Raw genomic sequence first — 19,781 nt, forward strand, 5'->3', positions numbered from 1 at the left:
TCGTTTCAATGGAGTCGCTCAACCAGCGCGCACATCAAACAAGAGTTACTTCCACATGATGCGGCCCCATGTGTAGTAGTGTCACATCCCATCATGCCTCCGTAATGCACGTGATGCATCAGGACACATCAGCCAATCAGAAAGAGCAGAGACGCAGCAGCACGTACGCCCCTGTGGCATCACGCTCGAAAAACAACAAAATTAACTATTTTCTGGGAATTTTCTGGCCTCTATAAATTCCTAAATTCTTTTTTTTTTTTTTTTTTTTTGTTAGGAAAAATTAAAAGTTCATGACTTATAAATCTCCAATACAACTGAAAGGCTTGTGATGAACTGAGTTTAACAGGAGTTTATTTTTGTATTGTTGTCTATGGGAAAAATGCTTTTTGGGCTGCGTAGGGTTTTTTTGGCTGCAGTACCCCAAGTGACCACTGGGTTGTAAAATACATCCACGGTGCAACCAGGTGCAGCCACAGCGAGTAGGCAAAGTCGGCCGACCTTTGCCCACACAAACACACACACACACACACACACACACACACACACACACACACACACACACACACACACACACACACACACGCGCGCGCATAAGACAACATCGGCGGCGTACACGTCTGTCCTGTGACAAGGGACGCGCCGTGCGGGCGGGACTCCCGCAAGCTGCCTGATGATGATTGACGTCTGGAGCCGAGCGGGGGGCGGCGTTGTGCGCTCTCTTGTCGAGCCTGCCATTTAGTCACGAGCGCATCCATTTCAAGAAGCCACGCCCATCATCTTACAAATACACGAGCGGCAAACGCAGACGTGCCTCCCCGCGAGAGAGAGTGATTATTAAAGTCTAATGAGACGCGTGAATGCCAGCAAATAAACGTCTGTGAATAAACATAGCCTGTCAATTCCTCTATTTCCTTCCCTTTGCCCTACCTCCCTCTGCCCACCCACCAGCCGAGCTGCTGCTTTGCACTTTGTTCCGACTCGCGAGGCGCTCAACCCAAACAAGCGCCTGCTGGTGCGCAGACGGATTCGAACAGATATGATAATGATTATCTTCAGCGGCTACACGCACCCGACGAGGAGGCCGAGGCTGAGGCGGCGGCGGAGAAGTGGAGGAGGAGAAGGAGGAAGAGGAGGAGTAGAGTGGCGCTCTGCTCTCCCTTAAGGCTATTAGCATATCGCCTATCGCGAGCTGCGAAGGAGGCAGCAGCAAAGCGATCAAAAGGTGTGATGGTGTGTGAGCTCGGTGGGCTAAAGTCTGCGGCGTACAGGTTGCGTGTGAGGTCAACATGGGTGCAGGTCTCCTGGCTGACAGACGCACTAGAACTGCGTATCATTTGTTTCCGACAATCTCTTGCTTCTGGAGAGTCTTTTCTCTCCACCGCTCTCTCTCTCTCTTTGCCGTGGCAGGCACATCAAAGCGGATCTCTCCCAAGAACCCTGCAGCAATACACCTTTCCCCACACCTCTCCTCGCTTCCTTTAAATCTTCAAGCTTTACCCCCGCAGGATAACGACCTGCTTCTTGAAAGATGTGTTTAGCCGTCTTCAACGGATGCAACTCTGCCTGCGATCAACACTTTTGTAACCTTGAATCACTTGGATTTGAACTTCGTGGTCTCGGTCATCCATCTTGCCAATCTCCAACAGAAAGCTTTTTCCATCCCCGCGCAAAACCCTAACTTCCCATGGCTCCCAAGGCCAATTTGCTACAGCTACAGAGGTGAAAGGGATGCCACTGGTTGCGCCTGGTTGACGCCTCCAAGCTGCTCTGTCAAGAACTTAAAGTAGAAGACCAGGAAAAAAAAGCTACCAGGTGCTAACACCGGTTGGTGCTGCTACAATGAATAGCTTTTTTTTTTTTTTAGCATGTTAGTTCTAGTGGCTGTTTGTCATTACTGGGTGTCAAAGGCTACTTTTTTCATGGACAACAGGTGTTTGCTTACGCAAGACCGTCTTTGCCATGGATGACATGCAACACTCGCTAGCAGCTGGTGACGCCTGGCTAACGTTGTCCCTCACACACAGGAAGTTTTGAGCTAGCTGGACTAGTAGAGGCAAATCTGATCCGTCTGTCACATCCACCCCGTACCTTAGCATTGCAAACGCTTTTTATGGACTTTTTTACTAGATGGAGGTGCGAAATAAATCATCTGCGTCAAACCGTCCAGGTTATTTATCACAGCAGGCCTTTCCTTTGGCCCGAGGCAAATTCCATCCCCGCATCTAAAACACAATGAAGAGAGTCGTGCCTAGAAAAGACGACCACGGACTGTGTGGATTCAGCTTAAGGCATTCATTTACTGTGCTATGTTTGGAACAGTGTGACCCTGATATGATGAGGGCATAGTCGGTTCAACTGCATTTTTTTTTTTTTTTTGCCTTTGCGAGTCTGAAAGCAATTAAGTCGGCATTAGCGTGCAGAAAATGAGAACATGTACGTAGTCAGAAGCTGGCGTTCTTTTCAAAAGTAGACGGAGCGAGAGCGGGATGACGAGGACGAGAGTGGAGCTTTGGTAGCCTGGCAGCATTAAGAGACCCAAGATGCTGAAGCACACGGCATCGAGAGAGCTGATAAAATGGAGAGGACGCCTGCATGCAGATGATTATTTTTTTGGTTATCGTAATAGATATATTTTTAAATCATGACACATTTTGACCGGCAAAATAAGCGCCCTGCAGACAGTCTGAGAACCGTGAGCTTGACTGACTCCCGCCGGCCGATGCTCTCTCGACTCTCAGCGACGCCTTGCATTATTTATGGTGCGCTGAGCTACTTGTGCACGTTCAGGGAAGAGGGTGCATTTGTCAATGGGGAGCGCGGACGGGGCGGGCGAACGTGCGCGTGCACGCGGGGCGGATCCAAGTGATTCTGTGTGCGTGTGCGTGCGTGTGAGTGTGCGTGTGAACGGTGCACTTAGGCGAGGCGAGGAGCTGTGAGAGCGTCGAGCCGTTGGAGAGGATTACAGGAACACAGTGTTTGCATACAGAGGCGTTGTGCTCACGGGCACTTTGGCTGTCTTAAATAAATGGTGGATTTAACTGATAACGTGTCAGTCTCACAGAGTAAATAAGCTTGTTGTGGCTGCTGTTAGCTCGGGATGCACTGATCTGGTGGCCAGATGCTAACGAGCTTTAGCCGTCTTGTCCCGGACCCCCCCAACAAAACTAACAAATGAACAAAAATATATGAATAAAATAAAATGAAATAAAATAAAATAAAATAAAAGTCACTTTGAGTCTGGGTTATTTTTTCTTTTTCCTTTCTTGAAAGACCAAGGAGGGACCAATTTGTGCTGTGGATCAATATAAAGCTTCACACTTTTTTTCCCCGACGACTACACAGATACAGGTGAGCACAGTGTCTTGGCTGGGCCTCGTTACCGTCCACTCCGTTCCCTCGCTGCACCTGCTGCTAGCATTCGTTTCCTTTGGCTCCTTCAACAGCGTCGCTCTTCAGCCTCCACCACCGTTTCTGGACGGACGGATGGACGGACGGACGGACGTCACCGCCGAGCCTCCAGCGGGTTATCGCATGACAAAAGGCTTCTTTTTTCTTTTTTTGTTAAGTGCAGAGTTCCAGTGTGGGGACGGCGGCTCTGGGGTGAGTTAGCTGCTGCGGCTGCGGTGGTCCCGCGGCGGCCTGACCTCAGCTGTCTCGGAGCTGATCTTCGCCTCTTTGCCTTCGTGTCTCCATTTGGATTTCAGCTCCTTCGGGGGCCCCACCGCTCTGGGTTAAATGTGTGAAGTTGAGCCTAAAATAGGGAAAAACGGGGCGAGAGAGGGAGAGGAGGAAAGAAAAAAAAAACAAAAAACAAGAAATCCTCTAAAATTGTAGAAATGCACGCAGCAGACTGACAAAATGTTCTTGATTATAACTAAAGGAGGCTGTAATTATGTTAATCCCCTCCTTTGTTCTGGTTCGAGGCTTTGTACGTCTGGGGCAAATTGCGTTTCAAACGCGACAGGGTGGCTTGCACAGCGTGTGACAGTGACACTGTGCTTCTGTCTGTGTTGCCACTCTATTCCAACTCCTCCCCTCTGCTGCCCTTTAATCTTCCTGTCCGCCCTCCCACGCCGGTGTGTGTTTGCTCTTCTCCCCTCCTCCCCCCGCCCCGTCTCTCCTCCCCCGAGGGTCGACGGAGTCGCGCAAAGTCTGTTTGCCGGATCCGTGCGACTCACCCGGTTCCGAAGGGAAGACGTTTCTCAGCTGCTCGATGACCTCCTGCAGCTGCAGCACCGTGTCCTGCTCGTGCTCCATATCATCTCCTGTCCAACAAATCACACGCAACAGCGCCCGCGAGTCAAAAAAAGAAGTTTTCGCTGTATTGGTCTCATGTGACGTTTAGCGCGCTTGAGTTGTGTTGGTGGCTGACCTGCCGCCTCAGTGTCGGTGGTCTCTCTGCTGGGCTCCCCGTGGTGGCCTCCTCCAGACACGGGGGAGGACAGCGTCGACGGTTCCGATCCGTTGGCCTCCGAATCGTCTTTGGGCTATTTTAGCGGAAAACATATTACCAGTCATCTATCATCCGAATAATGACTGGTATCCATCCCGTCGTCGGCAACAGAGTCATTTCCCCTCTCGTGTAATAATGAATGCATTTGGTTTATTTATTTTTTTGTTTTTTTGTTTATTTTTGGCCGTGGTCCTGCAGAATTCGACTTGGCATCTTCTGGCAGTAGTTGTGTAACAAACCGCGCAGAGCCAAAAACTGATTATAATTATGATAAGAAAGAGCGACACGCAGCAGCAGCAGCGGCGGCGGCGGCGGCGGCGGCGGCTCGGGAGTCTTTTGTTCCAAGCATTTAATCACGAGCTGTTAATATTAACAGCAGTAATTATAATGCGTGAGTTATTTGAATATATAATCAATTAAGTGCGGCAAAGTTACAGGACTGTGAAAGAGTCGAGACAATTAACAGACGAGTCACCAGTAATTAAAAAGGAAAATGAAAAAAATCGTATGAAAGAATCGATTACATCGGCGTCAGTAAATGAGGAGGCGGCTTGGAAATGAGTTTATCCTCGTTTAAGTACAGGAAGGTGTTTGCTGTTTATGCATACAGCTGTTGTAGAACTTCACAACCAACTGCTGTCACAAGCAAAGAGGTGTCAGCGCTCATTGTGAGGTCACAAGGGGCCCATTCCCAGAGCTTTTTGCAAAGTGGAACAAGTGAGGAAAGCAGAAGATGGAATTTTCTCACTTCAAAGAAGTTCCCTGTCAGACCAGAGGGAGAGAGACGTGCTGTTGGCAGATATTGATAATATGATCTCGGCACAACAGGGGGCATTTGAAGAATTCAAACTATATCTTCCACAGCTACGATAAAAATGCTAACACACTTTAGCCTTGAGCGAGTTGCGTCAGGACTGCAGTGGAGCGCAGGCAGAGTCCTGCAAACTGCTCGCGGTGGAACAAAGTCCTCATCGCAGTGGGACGGCGGCGGCGGCGGCGCGCTAACGATTCGGGCAAAAATAATCTGGTGGAGAAATTACGAATCAGTAGCAGATCTGAGGTCGATGGGGCTCAGAGGCGTTGGCGGCGAATATTAATCCGCCGCAAAAACCGCACCGCTGTGCGATCGGCGCCGAAAGACGTGCACGCAAAGACGCCTTCGCCGCGCAATCACAGTCGTTTCATCTCGGACGTAATTCCTTTTGAAGCCGCCGAGTGCCTCGCAGACGGATTCATCTGTTAGCACCTAATAGTCTCTGTTTTGCTCTCGTGCTGGCATGACTGCAGTGAGAGCTTCACAGGAGGTGGAGATGGGGGGAGGGGGGGTTGTGGTGTGGTGGTGGTGGTGGGCAGCTGCGTATTGATAATTGATAAGAAGCTGCAAAAGTCCAGCTCATCAAACAAGCAATATGGGCAGTTTCCCCAGACTGGGCGCTGGACGGCAGATCGTATTACTCAAGCTCTCCCGGCTCGGCCCGAAGCGCCGTCATGTGTCTCGTGCGAGGAAATGTCATTTTCTCCCTGGGAGAACCACGTCGGCCAACATGTCGGAGGCGGCCGGGGGGAGTTGAAGTCTCCCTGGAGGGGATTCAACCCAGTCTGTTTGTTTCATGAGAAAATGAAAGCGCAATATTGGCGTTGCGAGGAAACACCACCGAGTGGCGGCAACAGGAAGCTTCTCTCTCCGCTGGCCGGACTTTGACCTGAACGACGGGATTTTCTTCTGTGTCCCTCACTCTCACTCTTTCCCACTTGCACTCCCCCCCCCTGTTGGCTGACCTGGCCGTACTATTTCCATTTGAACTCCCGCTGCCAACAATTTACACCTTCCTTTCTGCCGGCCGGAGACCCGCAGCCACCAACACCCCCCACCCCCACCCACCCTCATCCTTTTCTTGCACCTTTCCTTAAGGCTGCAGTAAATCCTATTAGTGCTTATCCTCTCTCTTAACCCTTTCCCCGCTGCTGTCAGCGCCACCTCTGCTCTTCCTACGCAACTCCTGCCGTTATCCACTTTATTTTTACATCCTTTGAAATTCCTTCTTCAAGCCACCTCCACTGAAAGGTGTTTTTTAAATTTTTTTTTGTCATCAAGTTAACATAATTCTCTCAGTTTTTCCTTCTTCTTCTCTTCCTTGGTATCACCAAGGCCTCAATGGCCTTTAACATTTTTATTTTACACACTGCAAGGAGTTCATGCAACAATTGACTTTGATCCGGTGACCAAAGGCCAACTCGGCTGCTCCTTTGTCACACCACAGCGCATTTCACACCTGCGACTTCAGTGACTTCCAGAGTACACACACACACACACACACACACACACACACACACACACACACACACACACACACACACACACACACACACACACACACAAGATGAAATTGAACTTTTTGAGGTGTGAAGGAACCCTCAAAGGTCCTGCGTTATGCCAACATCATCATCATCATCATCATCATCTTCTTCTTCTTCATAGTAAACTCCTCAAAAAAGCTCATCCTTGCTTGCGCCACTTCACGGGAAGGTCTGTGCCCAAAACAGACAGCTTTGAAAACTGGCCCTGTGTGATGTCATAAAGGGCACCAGTTGCTCACTGATAGTGAACCTGCACATTTTCTTAGTGCTTTTTCAAACTCTTCAGACATGTGGAAGGTCCGACAAAGCATCACTTTTAGAGTGAAAAAAAATCTGCATTTTTGCAGTTGACTTTCAACACAGGGCTAAATTGCTGAAAAAAATTCCTTGAGACCATTAGGATTTTTTTCCAATACTTAATTGAGCTTGACTGCTCCACTGGTACCTATGATGTATTTAAACAACGCAATGCGCTACCTGAAGCAGAAGCTCCCTGAGCCGGTGCAGCTGCGACTCCAGCTGTTTGTTGTGTTCCTCCAGTATCTGCATGCGAGTCTCCAGGCGCGTCTTGTGCTGTCGGAGGACCCTCGCCTCGGCCAGGAGCTCCTCGTCCTGCTGCCCCTCCGCCGTCGGCGAGCCGGGGCCGCCCTCTCCCGCCTCGGTCAGCATGGGCAGCGCGGCCGCCTCGGCGTGCTTCCACTTCAGCCTCCTGTACTCGCCCTGAAGCACCCTGAGGAGCCACAGTAGAAGGAGGGAGGGGGTCAGAGAATGCAGCAACACAATAATGAGAGTGGAAAGTCTTGGCGACACAAATCATGTTTATTAGCTATAAAATCACCACATGGGCAAAAACAAAGCAGTCCAGGATGTGGCTGGTTCATTACTGACATGTGGAGAGCAATTATTTCAATGATGAATATGAGCTGCAGTCTATCAGCAACTGTTCAAATGCAACAGTTGGTTTATTACATACTGAACAGCCGCAAAGCAGATAAAAAGATTTTTTGTTTTTTTTACTTGAATGTTACACATTATATGAAAGCCAAGGACAAACCACTGAATCTTTATTTTTTTTTCTCTTTTCTGCAAATCAGTAAAATAAGTGAATGACAAACCAACAAATTATAGTTGAACCCAACAGCGCCACCAAATGGCGGGGTTGTGTGGTCGAACTAATCTGGGTCAAGGTTTCAGACACCCAGTGGGACTCCAAGCATGTGAGCTGAGCTGCATGTTCCTCTACGCATTACTTAAATACACACACATTAAACACACACACACGTACACACAAACTAAAGTTGCCTGTGGTAACGGCTTAAAAGCAAAGCTTAATTAAATTTCCTGCATTATGCAAAAGCAGCAGTCTGTACTACGGTAGTAATAGTAATGACAAGTCTTATTTGCTCCCATGTATACATTTCATTCCTTATTTTTCACTTTCTAATTATGAAAAAGAAAAATTATTTTCTTTTGTTATGCCCGCTTGAAAACAATTGCCCAGAGAAGGTAATTATGAGAATGTGCTGATAATGAATGTACTGCAACTGCGGTTTTTAACAATGTTATTCTACGTCAAACCCAAGGACAGCGAGGCTCCTGTCACAGCAAAGGCAAACATGGAACCCAAAACAATAAAGTGTGCCGCGCTAACACATTACCACATCGCACATTCAAACAAAGTGAAAATTGCAGCACTCTAATTAGTCCAAAGTGGCCTTTTGTTTTGTTTTCTAAAACATAATCATGCATCGTTTTCCCATCACGTTCACGGCACACGAGAATCATTTCCTGTTTCTCTAAGGCTGCTCAAAAGGATAAAGAGCAACGCCAGTGTTTATTTTCAATGGAAGCGACCAAACCGGGAAGATTATCTCGCCTGAAGATAAGCACACACGTATTTAACATATGTTATTATGCATCATGCGGCACTCCGCTGGGAAAAATCAAAACCAAACACCCTGTTGACGCACAACAACATGTGCAATCAATCTGGCACGGCAGGATTTATATAGTGTGAGTGGCACACTGGCAGCGATGACTCCGCTCCCTTTAACAAATCAAGAGAGATGCAGCATCTGCTGATTTCTTTTATTCATTTCTGTGTTTTGTTTTGTTTTTTTTGGGGGGGGTTGCACTCTGTTTTGCTCCTCACACAGACCTGTTCTCATTCTCCAGGCGCACCAGGGTGCACTGGAGCTGCTCCTTGTCCTGGTGCTCCAGGTGGGCCAGCAGCATGTGCTGTCCGCAGGGTGACTCATGGTCCAGGGCTGGGCTGGAGTGACGCAGGAGGTACTGATCTTCATCCCTGAGTCCCCCACACAGGAGACAGCACACTGAGCCACCAGCACACAGCCACCAGCAGCACAAAGCAGAGCCAAGGACAAGACGGGACGTGGCCAAAAGCAGAGTGGGGCCAAGCGAGGCATGGAGAGGTGTTAGGGGACAAAGAGACAATGAGGCGAGACCGGCCAGGATGGAGCAGGACACCGAGATGGCAGAAGGAGGAGGAAGAGGAGTTGGAGGAGGAGGTGAAGGGGAGGCTGTGGCAGATTTGCAGTTTTTACAGCAAGAAACCCAAATAAAACGGACTTATTGAAAATAGAAAGTAAAGTTTTCTCCCCCCGTTCCCTCCAAAAAAAAAAATGAAAACAAGGGTTGTCTTATTATAAAAGAACGACGTGAATGTAGTGAATGGCAGTGAAAACGTGACGCGCCTCTGAATGTCTGCTATTAATTTTAACAGATAAGTATGTACTCTTTATACGTCTGCAAAGAAAATTGGCTTTCAGAGTTTGAAAACTCGTTTGCTTTGCTTTGTGAAGGCAGATGAATCACCTCAGGAACACCGATGGAGGGATCTGAGTGCGTCTGTTTTCGTGTAAAAGGAGCCTTTTTCCTCGCAAATGTTTGACTTGACAAGGTCTCGCTTGACGCTTGAGCATCAGCGCTTTCAAGTTGGACCGTTAGCAGGCAAACCAACCAATTTTTCCCCAGTTGTTTTTTCAACATGTGTTTACTGTTAACTCTGATTCGGATCCGTTGCAGGTTACGCAATTGTCCATTACTGCCAGGGCGACACACCAACAGCCTCCGGGTGAATGCTGAGAGGAGGGTCAGAGCGCGTTCGGGACGGGAAGACGGCGTGATGACAGCCAAACGTCCAGCTGGAAGCGCAGATCGCTCGGCGGCGCGTACAGAGCCGTGCAGCGGGAAACAACGAGGCGCCGGCAGCCAGGAGCACCGTGTCACAGAATACCAATAACCAGATACAAGAGGAGCGGTAGGAAACTGCAGCACTTCACAGAGGCAAGGAAGAGAGACGGGGGTGGCGGGGGAGGGGGGGGGGGGTGTCACGCATGCAAACACTTTCGGCGTGACACAGAGGGACAACGTGCAAATACTAAACGCACGAGCACAGATACACAAGCTGTTCTTTTTTTCCCGGCACCGGAGATACGCACACGTGCAGAAGTCATGCAGGCCGTTAGATTGAGCAGTCGATAGAAAAATGTGTAGCACGCACACACACGCACACGCACACACACAGAACCCTCAAGGACTGGGGAACACTTCACACAGAGCTGCAGGGTAACCTTGACTTTGCCAAAGATAAAAGCTAAGCTAATAGCTGAAGAAAGGATGAAAAAAAAAAGAAGTGGCACTGCCCCGCAGAAGGAGGACGAGGTCATGGCTCTCATCGGCGTGGACAGGAAGTGATGCGCACGCGAAAGGAAAGCGAAGCCATCCCTCATCAGGAGGGCTCACCTAATTGGCTGCCTTGACCACATCCAGTGTTGGCGAGTAATCTATTACTAAGCTATCCACTACTGTAATTAAGCTACTTTTTAAGTAACAGAGATATGTAATGGGATTCCATTACTTTTCTGAAATATTTTGCAAGCTAAAAATGTCGAAACAGTCAACAATCGAAAACAATGATGTTGCAGATTGACAATGCAGCCGTGCATGCAAAGTCATTGATATGCGACGAGGCACCAAAACAAGGATGGCGGTGGCAAAAGAAAAAACATCAAATTGTGATTGACAGCTGGACATACAAACATTATTTTGAGTTCATCTCATCTAAATTTAAGAATATTGTGGTTAGTTGTACGTTATGTGCAGGAAACAAGATGTTTTCAACTGTGACTTTATCTTTTTTAAACTAAAGTAATTAGTAATTGATTACTTATGAAACATTGTAGTTAAAGAAGTAATTAGATTACTTTTTAAAGGAGTAATCAGTAATCAGTAGTTGCATTACTTTTACGGAGTAATCCCTACAACACTGACCACTTCAAACGCCTGTCGGTCCTCTCAGCATGCTCAATAAACACACACAATTAACACAGGCACGCGCGCACACACACACACAGTCCCTCCTCAGCGGGTGTTTTTGCGCGTGTATCTTTCTACCGCAACAGACTTCAATCACAGCAGGCCTGTATGTGTTATTAATGGCGGCTGGAGTTGTGTGCACGCTGTTCGCTGTGGGTCATTTTCATTACGGGGCTGATTATTTATAGGCTAACGCCATCGCTCCCCAACAGTTGCGCACACATGCAGGGGCAGACGACGTGCACAACCCATGCCCGTGCACACAGGTACGCACATACATACACACAAACACATGCACAACCCCAGCTGTGTTTGTGATGGGGCGAGGGGGGTCCTTAGTGTCGTGCAGTGGCAGAATACTCACAGACTCTCATCAGGCGACAGGCTGTCGGTGAAGAATGAACAGTTCTGGCTCTCCATTTCCGCCAGTCTGTACGCATGTGTGTCACACAATGAACGATAGAAACACACACAGAGAGAGAGAGAGAGATAGACAGACAGAAAACACAAAAAGAGAAAAGTACAGGATAGACTGGTTGAGTCACAGTGAACCTGGGAAAAAGCGTAGGAGCAACGTGTTGATATTATCACACGCTGGGGGGATTCGTGCTCCGTTGGAAACAACACAATGAGCAGGGTTCAGCCTTTGAGCACGGTGGATAAGCCCCGTGGCCTTAATAGACTAAAACACTGAAGCCGAACAGCAAGCTGCCCAAAAACTCCCCAGACTGCAGAGTGGCAAAAAAAAATTCTTTTCTTCGACACAAAGTCTGAGCAATAAATGTCCATGAGGAGAGAAGGATGAAATTCTGCTAAAGCTGCCGGTAAGACAGTCTTTGAGAGAAGTACAGTGATCCAGGACCATGGACAGCGACAGCTTAAGCGGCCAGCGAGTCGTTGTGTGGCGTTTCAGGACCACAGACAGTTCCTGGTGAAGCGCCTGTTTCATTACTGCTGCAGGAGAAATGGAGGTTTGACACTCGTAAAATATTAAGAGTCAGACATGGGAAAAAAAAACCTGATGTGGAATTAAAGTGTGTGTTTGTGTGTGTGTGTGTGTGTGTGTGTGTGTGTGTGTGTGTGTGTGTGTAGAGAGAGAGGCTTAAAGTAGAGTGTAAGTGATGGACTGGCAGTAGCTATTAGTAGTGCATAGATGCAATGAGGCTAATTTTACCCTCCATACATTAAAGGGCCTCGGCTCCAGCTGTAATATCTGACATTCTCTTGCATCAAATATTCTGTCAATAAGCTTTTAGTAGAAGACGAGCCATAAGACTAAACTCTTGTATATGATTCGATCGCAACGCCAAAATGAGAAAAATGTTCCCTTCAAACATGGATCGACTTTTACGACCATCAGACACTAAAAGAACTTGGGAGCGTGCGAGAAAGAATACATCAAAACACTAACGATTTTGTTGCAGCTTTAGAAAAAAAAGAAAATCCGTGACTCAGAAATGATTTAAGAAGCAGTTGAGTGTGTGGGCCAGTGTCGCATCCGGCAGAGCGCGAATCTTAATCATTCGCATGTTTGTCATGGGAACAAAGTCGACATTTGTCGTGTGGAAAAACACGCTCTCCAGCAGCCGCGTGAGCTGAGTGCGACTCATCGCTGCTTATTTGCTCTTTGTGTCCAATTCAAATACGGTGCGAATGCAGAATGTCCCAGCGCGCCGCAACCGTGCCAAGAATCAAACACACACGTTTTGCCTCGTCTCGGCTGCAGCTGCAAACGGCCCCTGATCGGCAGCGTCACCAGCTGGGCCGCTGTGGAGGCTGTCAGGGCTCATGCAGTTACATCCTGGTTACCCTGCAACATCCAGGGAGGCCGTAACACTGACATATTTAGGAGGAGTCCCTATCCTATCGGAGGGGACTCGGCCTGTGAACCCAACTACCTGTGATTTATTCTGCAGCGCTATTAATCTGACAGCCCTCCAACAAGCCGGTAAGGAAAGAGCAGAACAGAGGAGGAAATGGTATTGTGTGTGTGTGTGTGTGTGTGTGTGTGTGTGTGTGTGTGTGTGTGTGTTGCGCATATTGTACAGTGTGTTAAGCCTCTTGTTTGAATGTAAATAGATGTGAGGGGAGATGAAGAACGGGAGAGACATCAGTGAGTGTTCTGAGGGCTCCCCTGCCTCCTCCCCCGCGATCCTCTTCTCATCCGTCCTCCATCCTCAAAGCAGCGCTGATAAAGGAAAGGAACAAACTCGACTCATGATATGGAGAGGAGGAGTTGTGAGAGTAATACAGAGCGGGTGTAGGGCGCAGTGGGGGGGGGGGAGAGAAAAGACAGAGGCAGCCTGTGCATTGGACGCCGCTACAAATCTGCCCCGTTCAAAAGCCCGAACATCAAACGCTGGTTCCCTCCCTCCATCACCAGAGCAGCTCAGCGGCGAGCGTTAACTTGGCTGCAGCAGCTCACTGGCTGAGTGAACTTTGCGCAGCAGTAGGATCGTTCAAATTCTTGATCTTGACAACCTCTAATAGGCATTAGTCGAGTTTAATGGAATTCCATAGCCAGTCGACTAGCACGATTAATCAAAGATATATCTTTGCTGCAATGCTAAGCAGCCAGCCAATGAGAGGGCTTGAGAAGAAGTAGGAATATCGAGCAGTGGTTTCATTCAGTGAGGTCGACTGTCAAAGTCAGCGTACAACTGCAGCTGTTGGAAGCAGCTCCTATCAGCTGACTATATTATAGTATAGCTTATAGTATATAGACTATATAAATTATAGTATAGTCTATAGTAGAGATATAGTAGAATATGTATCTATAGAGTCTTTTTTCTGAGACAAAAAAATAAAAAACAAGTGCAACAACTGGGTGAAACATCCTTGGAGAACTCTTATATGATGGTTTAGCAAGATATAGAGCCGTAGAATGCAAAATCTCAACATGTCTGAATATCGGGCATGTTGATCGGATGAAATAAATTTAAGAAATTCTTTCAAAATCATACCTTAGCTAATCTCTGGTGCCACCTCAGGTAGCCACGGACCCCTGCGCTAACACATCCCCATGTTTATTGCGCCTGAATCTAAAAATGAGCATGATCCTCATTTTAGCCAGCAAATTGCTTTAACGGCACTCTGGAATAAAGGGATATTATCAGCCACATTAGGGTGCAGCATCATGTACTACGAGTTGATAAAAAAAGTAAGTGACATCATGCAAATGCAAGCTGTTTCATTATGTTGCTTTACTTATTAAATGATGCTCACTGTGTCTTGTGCAAAGTTGCTAAATCTTTCTTTCAAAAAGCTGATGAGCGCGAGCAGATAGCAGCAGTGACATATAAATAGACTCAGTGTGGGACCAACGTACTGTTCATTTTTTTTGTAGTTTTGTAAGGAGGATGCTTAATGCTTCATTTTTGACATTGTGTTGATTTCTGCAGTTTTGGTCCATCTTGTGAAAGGCTGCAGTGTAATACTGGTGAAGGCCAAGCAACATTCAAGGCTGTTGGAAGAAAGAAACCTCAATATTTTAGATAGAAATGAATATATAGAGAATGGAGACGATTGTTTAAAAAAGATTATATTAAGGGTCTATTTAGAGAGAGAAAGAAGAGAGGGCGAAAAGCGTGTGGGTGGTAATAAAATAGGGCGATCAAAGATAAGGAATAAATGAAAAAAAAGGCAAGTGGGATTAGGTGGAAAAAAGGGAGCGAAAGGAAGGCAGGAGAGGACAATTGTCTGGCTGCTCTATTGTTGTTAGTGTGTTTTTCCTCTGTTTTGGCAGCAGCGTATAAGGCTTCAGGGAAGGAAAACACAATGGTCCACAACACTGCCTGTGTGTGCGCGTGTGCGTGCGTGTATGTGTGTGTGTGTGTGTGTATCACTGCGGGCAGAGCTGCCATGGGTGTGGAAGTCCAGCGCTGTGCCCTGTTTATAACCTGTCAGAGAGACGCTAATCCAGTGCAACAGCTCCCAGGTGACCAATGGGCTCGGTGCCCTCGCAAGTGACAAACTGCTAGGCATTCTGAACCCCACTGACCTCCACACACACTATAACACACACACACATACACATAGCACACAAGTACAATGTGGGGAGGCTTAGCGTGGAGGAAAGTGCTTGCCACAACAGTTCTCATCCAGGCTAAGTACAGTGTACAATGCAGCCAGATCAATATTTCAATCAGTGGGAGGTGAAGAGGAAAGAATAAATGATGAGGGGGATCAGGGAAGGGCAGCCGACGGCTGGCGACTGGTGTGTGTGTGTGTGTGTGTGTGTGTGTGTGTGTGTGTGAGTGAGTGAGTGAGTGAGCGAGTGTGTAAAAATCAGATGTGTAGCCGTGCGAGCTACCTACCTGCTGGCATAGTGCTCGATCCTGCTGTGTGTGTCTGCGTGGGGCAGTTTGGGTGAGGAGCACGGCCTGCCAACAGCAAAAAGATGCAGTCAATTCACCGCGACGCGGCTTTCAATTATTTGATTATTTCAAATAAAAAGCTTGCGCTGCAGAAAAGCCAAAGAAATAATTCACAGATATAACATTAATAATGTTATATTGTAATATTATATTATTATAATATAATATTTCCTATAGCCTTGCAACAAAATGCTTTAACAGAATTTTTTCTGGTCTGGTTTTTGCAACTTCACATCAAAACAGCAAGTGATTTTGTGAAGAACATCTTGAGGTCACACATGGTTAAAAAACAAACACATTTAACATTTTATGAACAGAATGCTTTGTTTTTTTTTCTTCCTCCCTCCTTAAATATTCCTCCCTTAAAACAAACAAACAATGTGAAACTCCCTGCAGGGCTTCCTACGCCCAGAGGCTCCAGTCCCCTGTAGTGCTAATGCGGCGGTTCATTTATCGTCAGCCTTTCTGTATCCTCGCTTTTCTTTACTTTTGGTTTTCTCGCCTCCTTTGGAGCTCGCTTTCTGCCTGCAGAGGGGGGCCGGATTAGCTCACGTAATAGGCGGGGTTATGAAAGGTGACTCCAACAGTGAGACCATCAGTCGGGAGATTGGCTGATACTCATGTTTAATCTTCTTGAGTGCTGTCGTGGCCCAGAGCTACGCTCCTTGATGATCTCACGGATGTTTGTGTCTCATCGCTCTTGCTCTCGCCCTGCGGCTGATACTCGCTCATGTGGACGGAACATCAGGAACGCGGCGCTGGCCCCTTCAACTCCCTCTCCTCCCTCGCCCCCCCACCGCCCTAGACAGAGGTTCAAAAAACCGCCCAAGCATGATCATTTAGCTGTTACAGCTTGGGTGGGAGCGAGACGAGGAAGAAAAAAACAAAAGAAGAAGAAGTGAGAAATGGAAGCTGTGGAAAGGCGGCGGTGAATGTTTGAGTGTGACTCACGTTTCCGAGCTCTCGGCTTCGAGCACCGATTGCACGGGCAGGTATCCTCGCTGAGGGTGTTTGGTGAAGTACTGCTTTGACCTGAACTTGTTCTTCAGCGTCTTGGCAAAGTCCCTCATCTTCTCCCCTGAGGTCGTCTGGATTCGGATGGAGAGGCGAGTTAAAGGCAGAACAGGTGGGATGGAGACGACGTCACCCAGAAACTCTCCACCCAAATTCTTCTTTTCCCACCTCGGACGACTCGGCTCACTCTCGGAACTTGAAACGACCTCCTATTTCCCCTCATTGCCTTGTCATTCACCTTCTTCCGCTTCTAATATCCCCACTTTCGACCCGCTTGCCACTCTTTAGTGAGAAACTATCGCAGGCGACCATCAAATATCGCGCAGCTGGGAAAAAGGAAATCGCTGCTCCACTTCCCTTTTGCCATATTTTTGAACAGCTCAGAATTGATTTCGAGATTAACCCGGGGGGAGGATCTCGCCGTGGATGCGGACGGGAGGCGGCTTCGGGAGGCGAGCGCGCTTGAAAGATTTAAGTGACTGCCTGAGGGCTTCGGTCCACTTTTTCTGTCCTCTAAGCAGCACTTAACGCAACGAGGATGAGGTCGTCAGCCGAGCGCCACTCGATTCCTGCATACTAAAGATTTAGATCAAACAGCGGTGGCTACTTGATGACAGTGAGTCCACCAGCGGACAGGACGCTAATCTGCATCCGACGGCAGCAGGCATTGCGCAGATACAGCAGTTCACCGAGTGCATCCGAGTCCATGCGGCCCCTGCAGCTTTGACTTCTTCTTCCCTTTTTTTTTTTTTTTAACTTGTTCTTGCAGCAGCTTCAAGCGGTTCATAATGTTTGACTTGACTTACTGGGGTGTAGTACTCCATGATAGGGTAGTGCAGCTTCTTTCCCTTGGAGGAGCGGCCGGTTAGGAAACACGTCTGGCAGATGTCCACATTGAATTGCTTCAGACTGCGATACCTGTCAGGATCAATACAACACAGAGGCTAAACTGATGCCACGAGACAGAAGGGCGAGAGTGCTTGGCAACGGTGCTGTGTGTGTGTGTGTGTGTGTGTGTGTGTGTGTGTGTGTGTGTGTGTGTGTGTGTGTGTGTGTGTGTGTGTGTGTGTGTAAGTGTGCTTCTGTCAGAGAGGAAGAGCGGATTTTGTAGAATGAAAGGTTGGCAAACGTCTGTGTGTGTGTGTGTGTGTGTGTGTGTGTGTGTGCGTGTGTGTGTGTGTGTGTGTGTGTGTGTGTGAGTGCGAGAGTGTAATTTATATGCTGGATTTTGCAACATGGTGGCAGCAGACAGAGCTCTACCCTAGCACAAAAACACTGCGCACTCACTCCACACCGTTTACAGAAAATACTAAAATCTGTGTAAAAGTAGTATTTTTTGACTGGTCATTCCTACAGGTCATTCAGTAAGTTTGTTGTTAGCATGGGCTGCTAAAATATTTCAAAGTTTTAAAAATCACATTTCTAAAATCTGTGATTTTGCCATATCTATTTTCTTTAGAATAGAATAATGATAACCCAAACTTTTCCAGCCGGTGGTATAATTTGACAACAGGCAGCCGGCCGGTGACCACAGCACAGCGGCGCCCACCTGAAGCCCTTGATGGGACACTGCTTGCAGATGTAACATTTGGCCTGGTGCTTTGTGGATTCTGCCGCCGTCACTCGGTGCAGGACCGGCAGCCACACCATCGACTGGGGCTCCAGGCTCATCCACTCCAGGAAGTGAGACACCTCAATAGCAGGCTTCCCTGGGGCCTGAGCGAGGACGGCAGGGGAGGGCAGGGAGAGAGGTGCGCGGTGAGGTAAACAATCCAAATATAGACAGGAAACAGGAAACGTCGATGCGTAATGAGAAGAGAAGGAAGGCGAGCTTCCCTTCCTCGAAAAGGAAAGAAAGAAAAAGAGTTCAGGCCATAAAAAGGGTGAAAAGAGACGTAGCACGCCGCAGGGCGGGGTTTCTTTCTTTCCGTTTTAATACCGCCCTGAACAATTACCGGGCTAAAACTAACCAAGCAGAAATTCCTGTCCCAGCGTGCACTGTACATGTGGTTACTGTATGCGTAATTCAACCCTGTTTTGAGTTCCAGAAAGTGGGGAATGAAAAAAAAAAACCCCAAGCCAACCTCATAAGAGAATGCCCTGCCAAGCGGTGAAAATCCGTGATGTGCTAAATTCTCATTAAGTCTGCATCAGAGATGCATTAAGAGGCTGATTTCCCCGGAGCTTCCCCCTACCACTCAACCAAAGCAGCATAATAAATGTGCGCGTGAGCGTGCGTGTGTGCATGTCGGGGGGGGGACTCCGCAGTCTGCTGGGGCGGCCACGCAGGAGGAGCCCCAGCAGCTCCCGCTCTGCTCCACGCGGGACGTCAAGAAGCTTCACCCTGCAGCACGCCGAACACCTGGAAACGGGCACCGATTGCTTTACATGCCCAGCACGCCGCCACATCCTTAAGTCCGCGCGCCGAGCAGATTGGCCCGCTTCGGCGATGGGAAAAGTGGGAGTGCTTAACATTCAGTCATCCGTCAAACTCTGTCGAGCTCCCCGCCACTGTACGGCCCCCTGAATGGCGCGTGAGCAAGTCGAGCCTGCGAGTGTGTACAGGACTGCATGCATTGTCTTAAACATGCAACACTGAGCACAGTTCACTGAAAAAAATGGAATGAAATGAAAAGATGTGAGAACTGTTTTAAGGGTAGGAAAACCAAATGACTTCCATTGTACTGCGAGTACACACTTTTATTAATTTATTTATGGGTAGTGTGTGAAGCTTTTACCAACAAAAATCATTAATCAAGCCAAATTGTATACACTAGAACAAACTTTTACGGTGACAGTCTGCGTCTCCAGCTTGTTAATGACCTCCATAAAAATGGAAAGAGTCAATCTTGCTCCACTTAAGAAAAAAAAAATAAAGAAAAAAAAGAAATGTGCGCACTAAAGTTCGCCGTCTTGTTTTTGTTCCTTTCAAAACATGACGAAGGTCCATTTTAGCAGGCTTCAAACAGAAGGCTAAATATCTTGTTTTCTGGAGATCTAAAGTTTTGGGGGGGATAATTAACCACACAAGACCACTGTCCTTCGTCCAACCAGTGTGAATTCACGAGGTTAAAACAAAAAACAAAAAACAAAAAAACAAAAAAAAGAGCAAAGGGGGAAAATGTAATAATTCAATCAAACTTTAAATTTCTGGCCTTGTTAGCTTTTGCTTTGGTACCAGCACTGCTTGCCTCGTTACATCAATAGATTATTCAATGAGCAACATTCCAATTTAAAATCTC

The 19,781-nt window shown here is 47.6% G+C and overlaps 1 protein-coding gene across 3 annotated transcripts in view; it reads right to left on the reverse strand.

The window, feature by feature from the left end:
• Window positions 1-1,197: 1,197 nt before the first annotated feature.
• drp2 (dystrophin related protein 2) overlaps window positions 1,198-19,781 on the reverse strand; it is a 73,172-nt gene continuing 54,588 nt past the window's right edge. For 2 of the 3 annotated variants that reach the window (XM_076046340.1, XM_076046342.1), the window contains 10 exons: window positions 18,089-18,255; window positions 17,346-17,457; window positions 16,477-16,613; window positions 15,466-15,531; window positions 11,514-11,579; window positions 8,970-9,116; window positions 7,289-7,541; window positions 4,373-4,487; window positions 4,179-4,265; window positions 1,198-3,751 (listed from right to left, as the gene is read on the reverse strand). In XM_076046340.1, coding sequence (XP_075902455.1) covers window positions 3,732-3,751; window positions 4,179-4,265; window positions 4,373-4,487; window positions 7,289-7,541; window positions 8,970-9,116; window positions 11,514-11,579; window positions 15,466-15,531; window positions 16,477-16,613; window positions 17,346-17,457; window positions 18,089-18,255 — 1,170 coding nt within the window. In that variant the 3' untranslated portion in view covers window positions 1,198-3,731. The remainder of the gene's footprint in view (window positions 3,752-4,178; window positions 4,266-4,372; window positions 4,488-7,288; window positions 7,542-8,969; window positions 9,117-11,513; window positions 11,580-15,465; window positions 15,532-16,476; window positions 16,614-17,345; window positions 17,458-18,088; window positions 18,256-19,781) is intronic. The other variant, XM_076046341.1, reaches the window with a different exon arrangement.

The sequence above is a fragment of the Nelusetta ayraudi genome, unplaced genomic scaffold (genome assembly GCF_046127955.1).
Source record: "Nelusetta ayraudi isolate G7.1 ecotype Tasmania unplaced genomic scaffold, CSIRO-AGI_Nayr_v1 ptg000090l, whole genome shotgun sequence".
Lineage (NCBI taxonomy): Eukaryota > Metazoa > Chordata > Actinopteri > Tetraodontiformes > Monacanthidae > Nelusetta > Nelusetta ayraudi.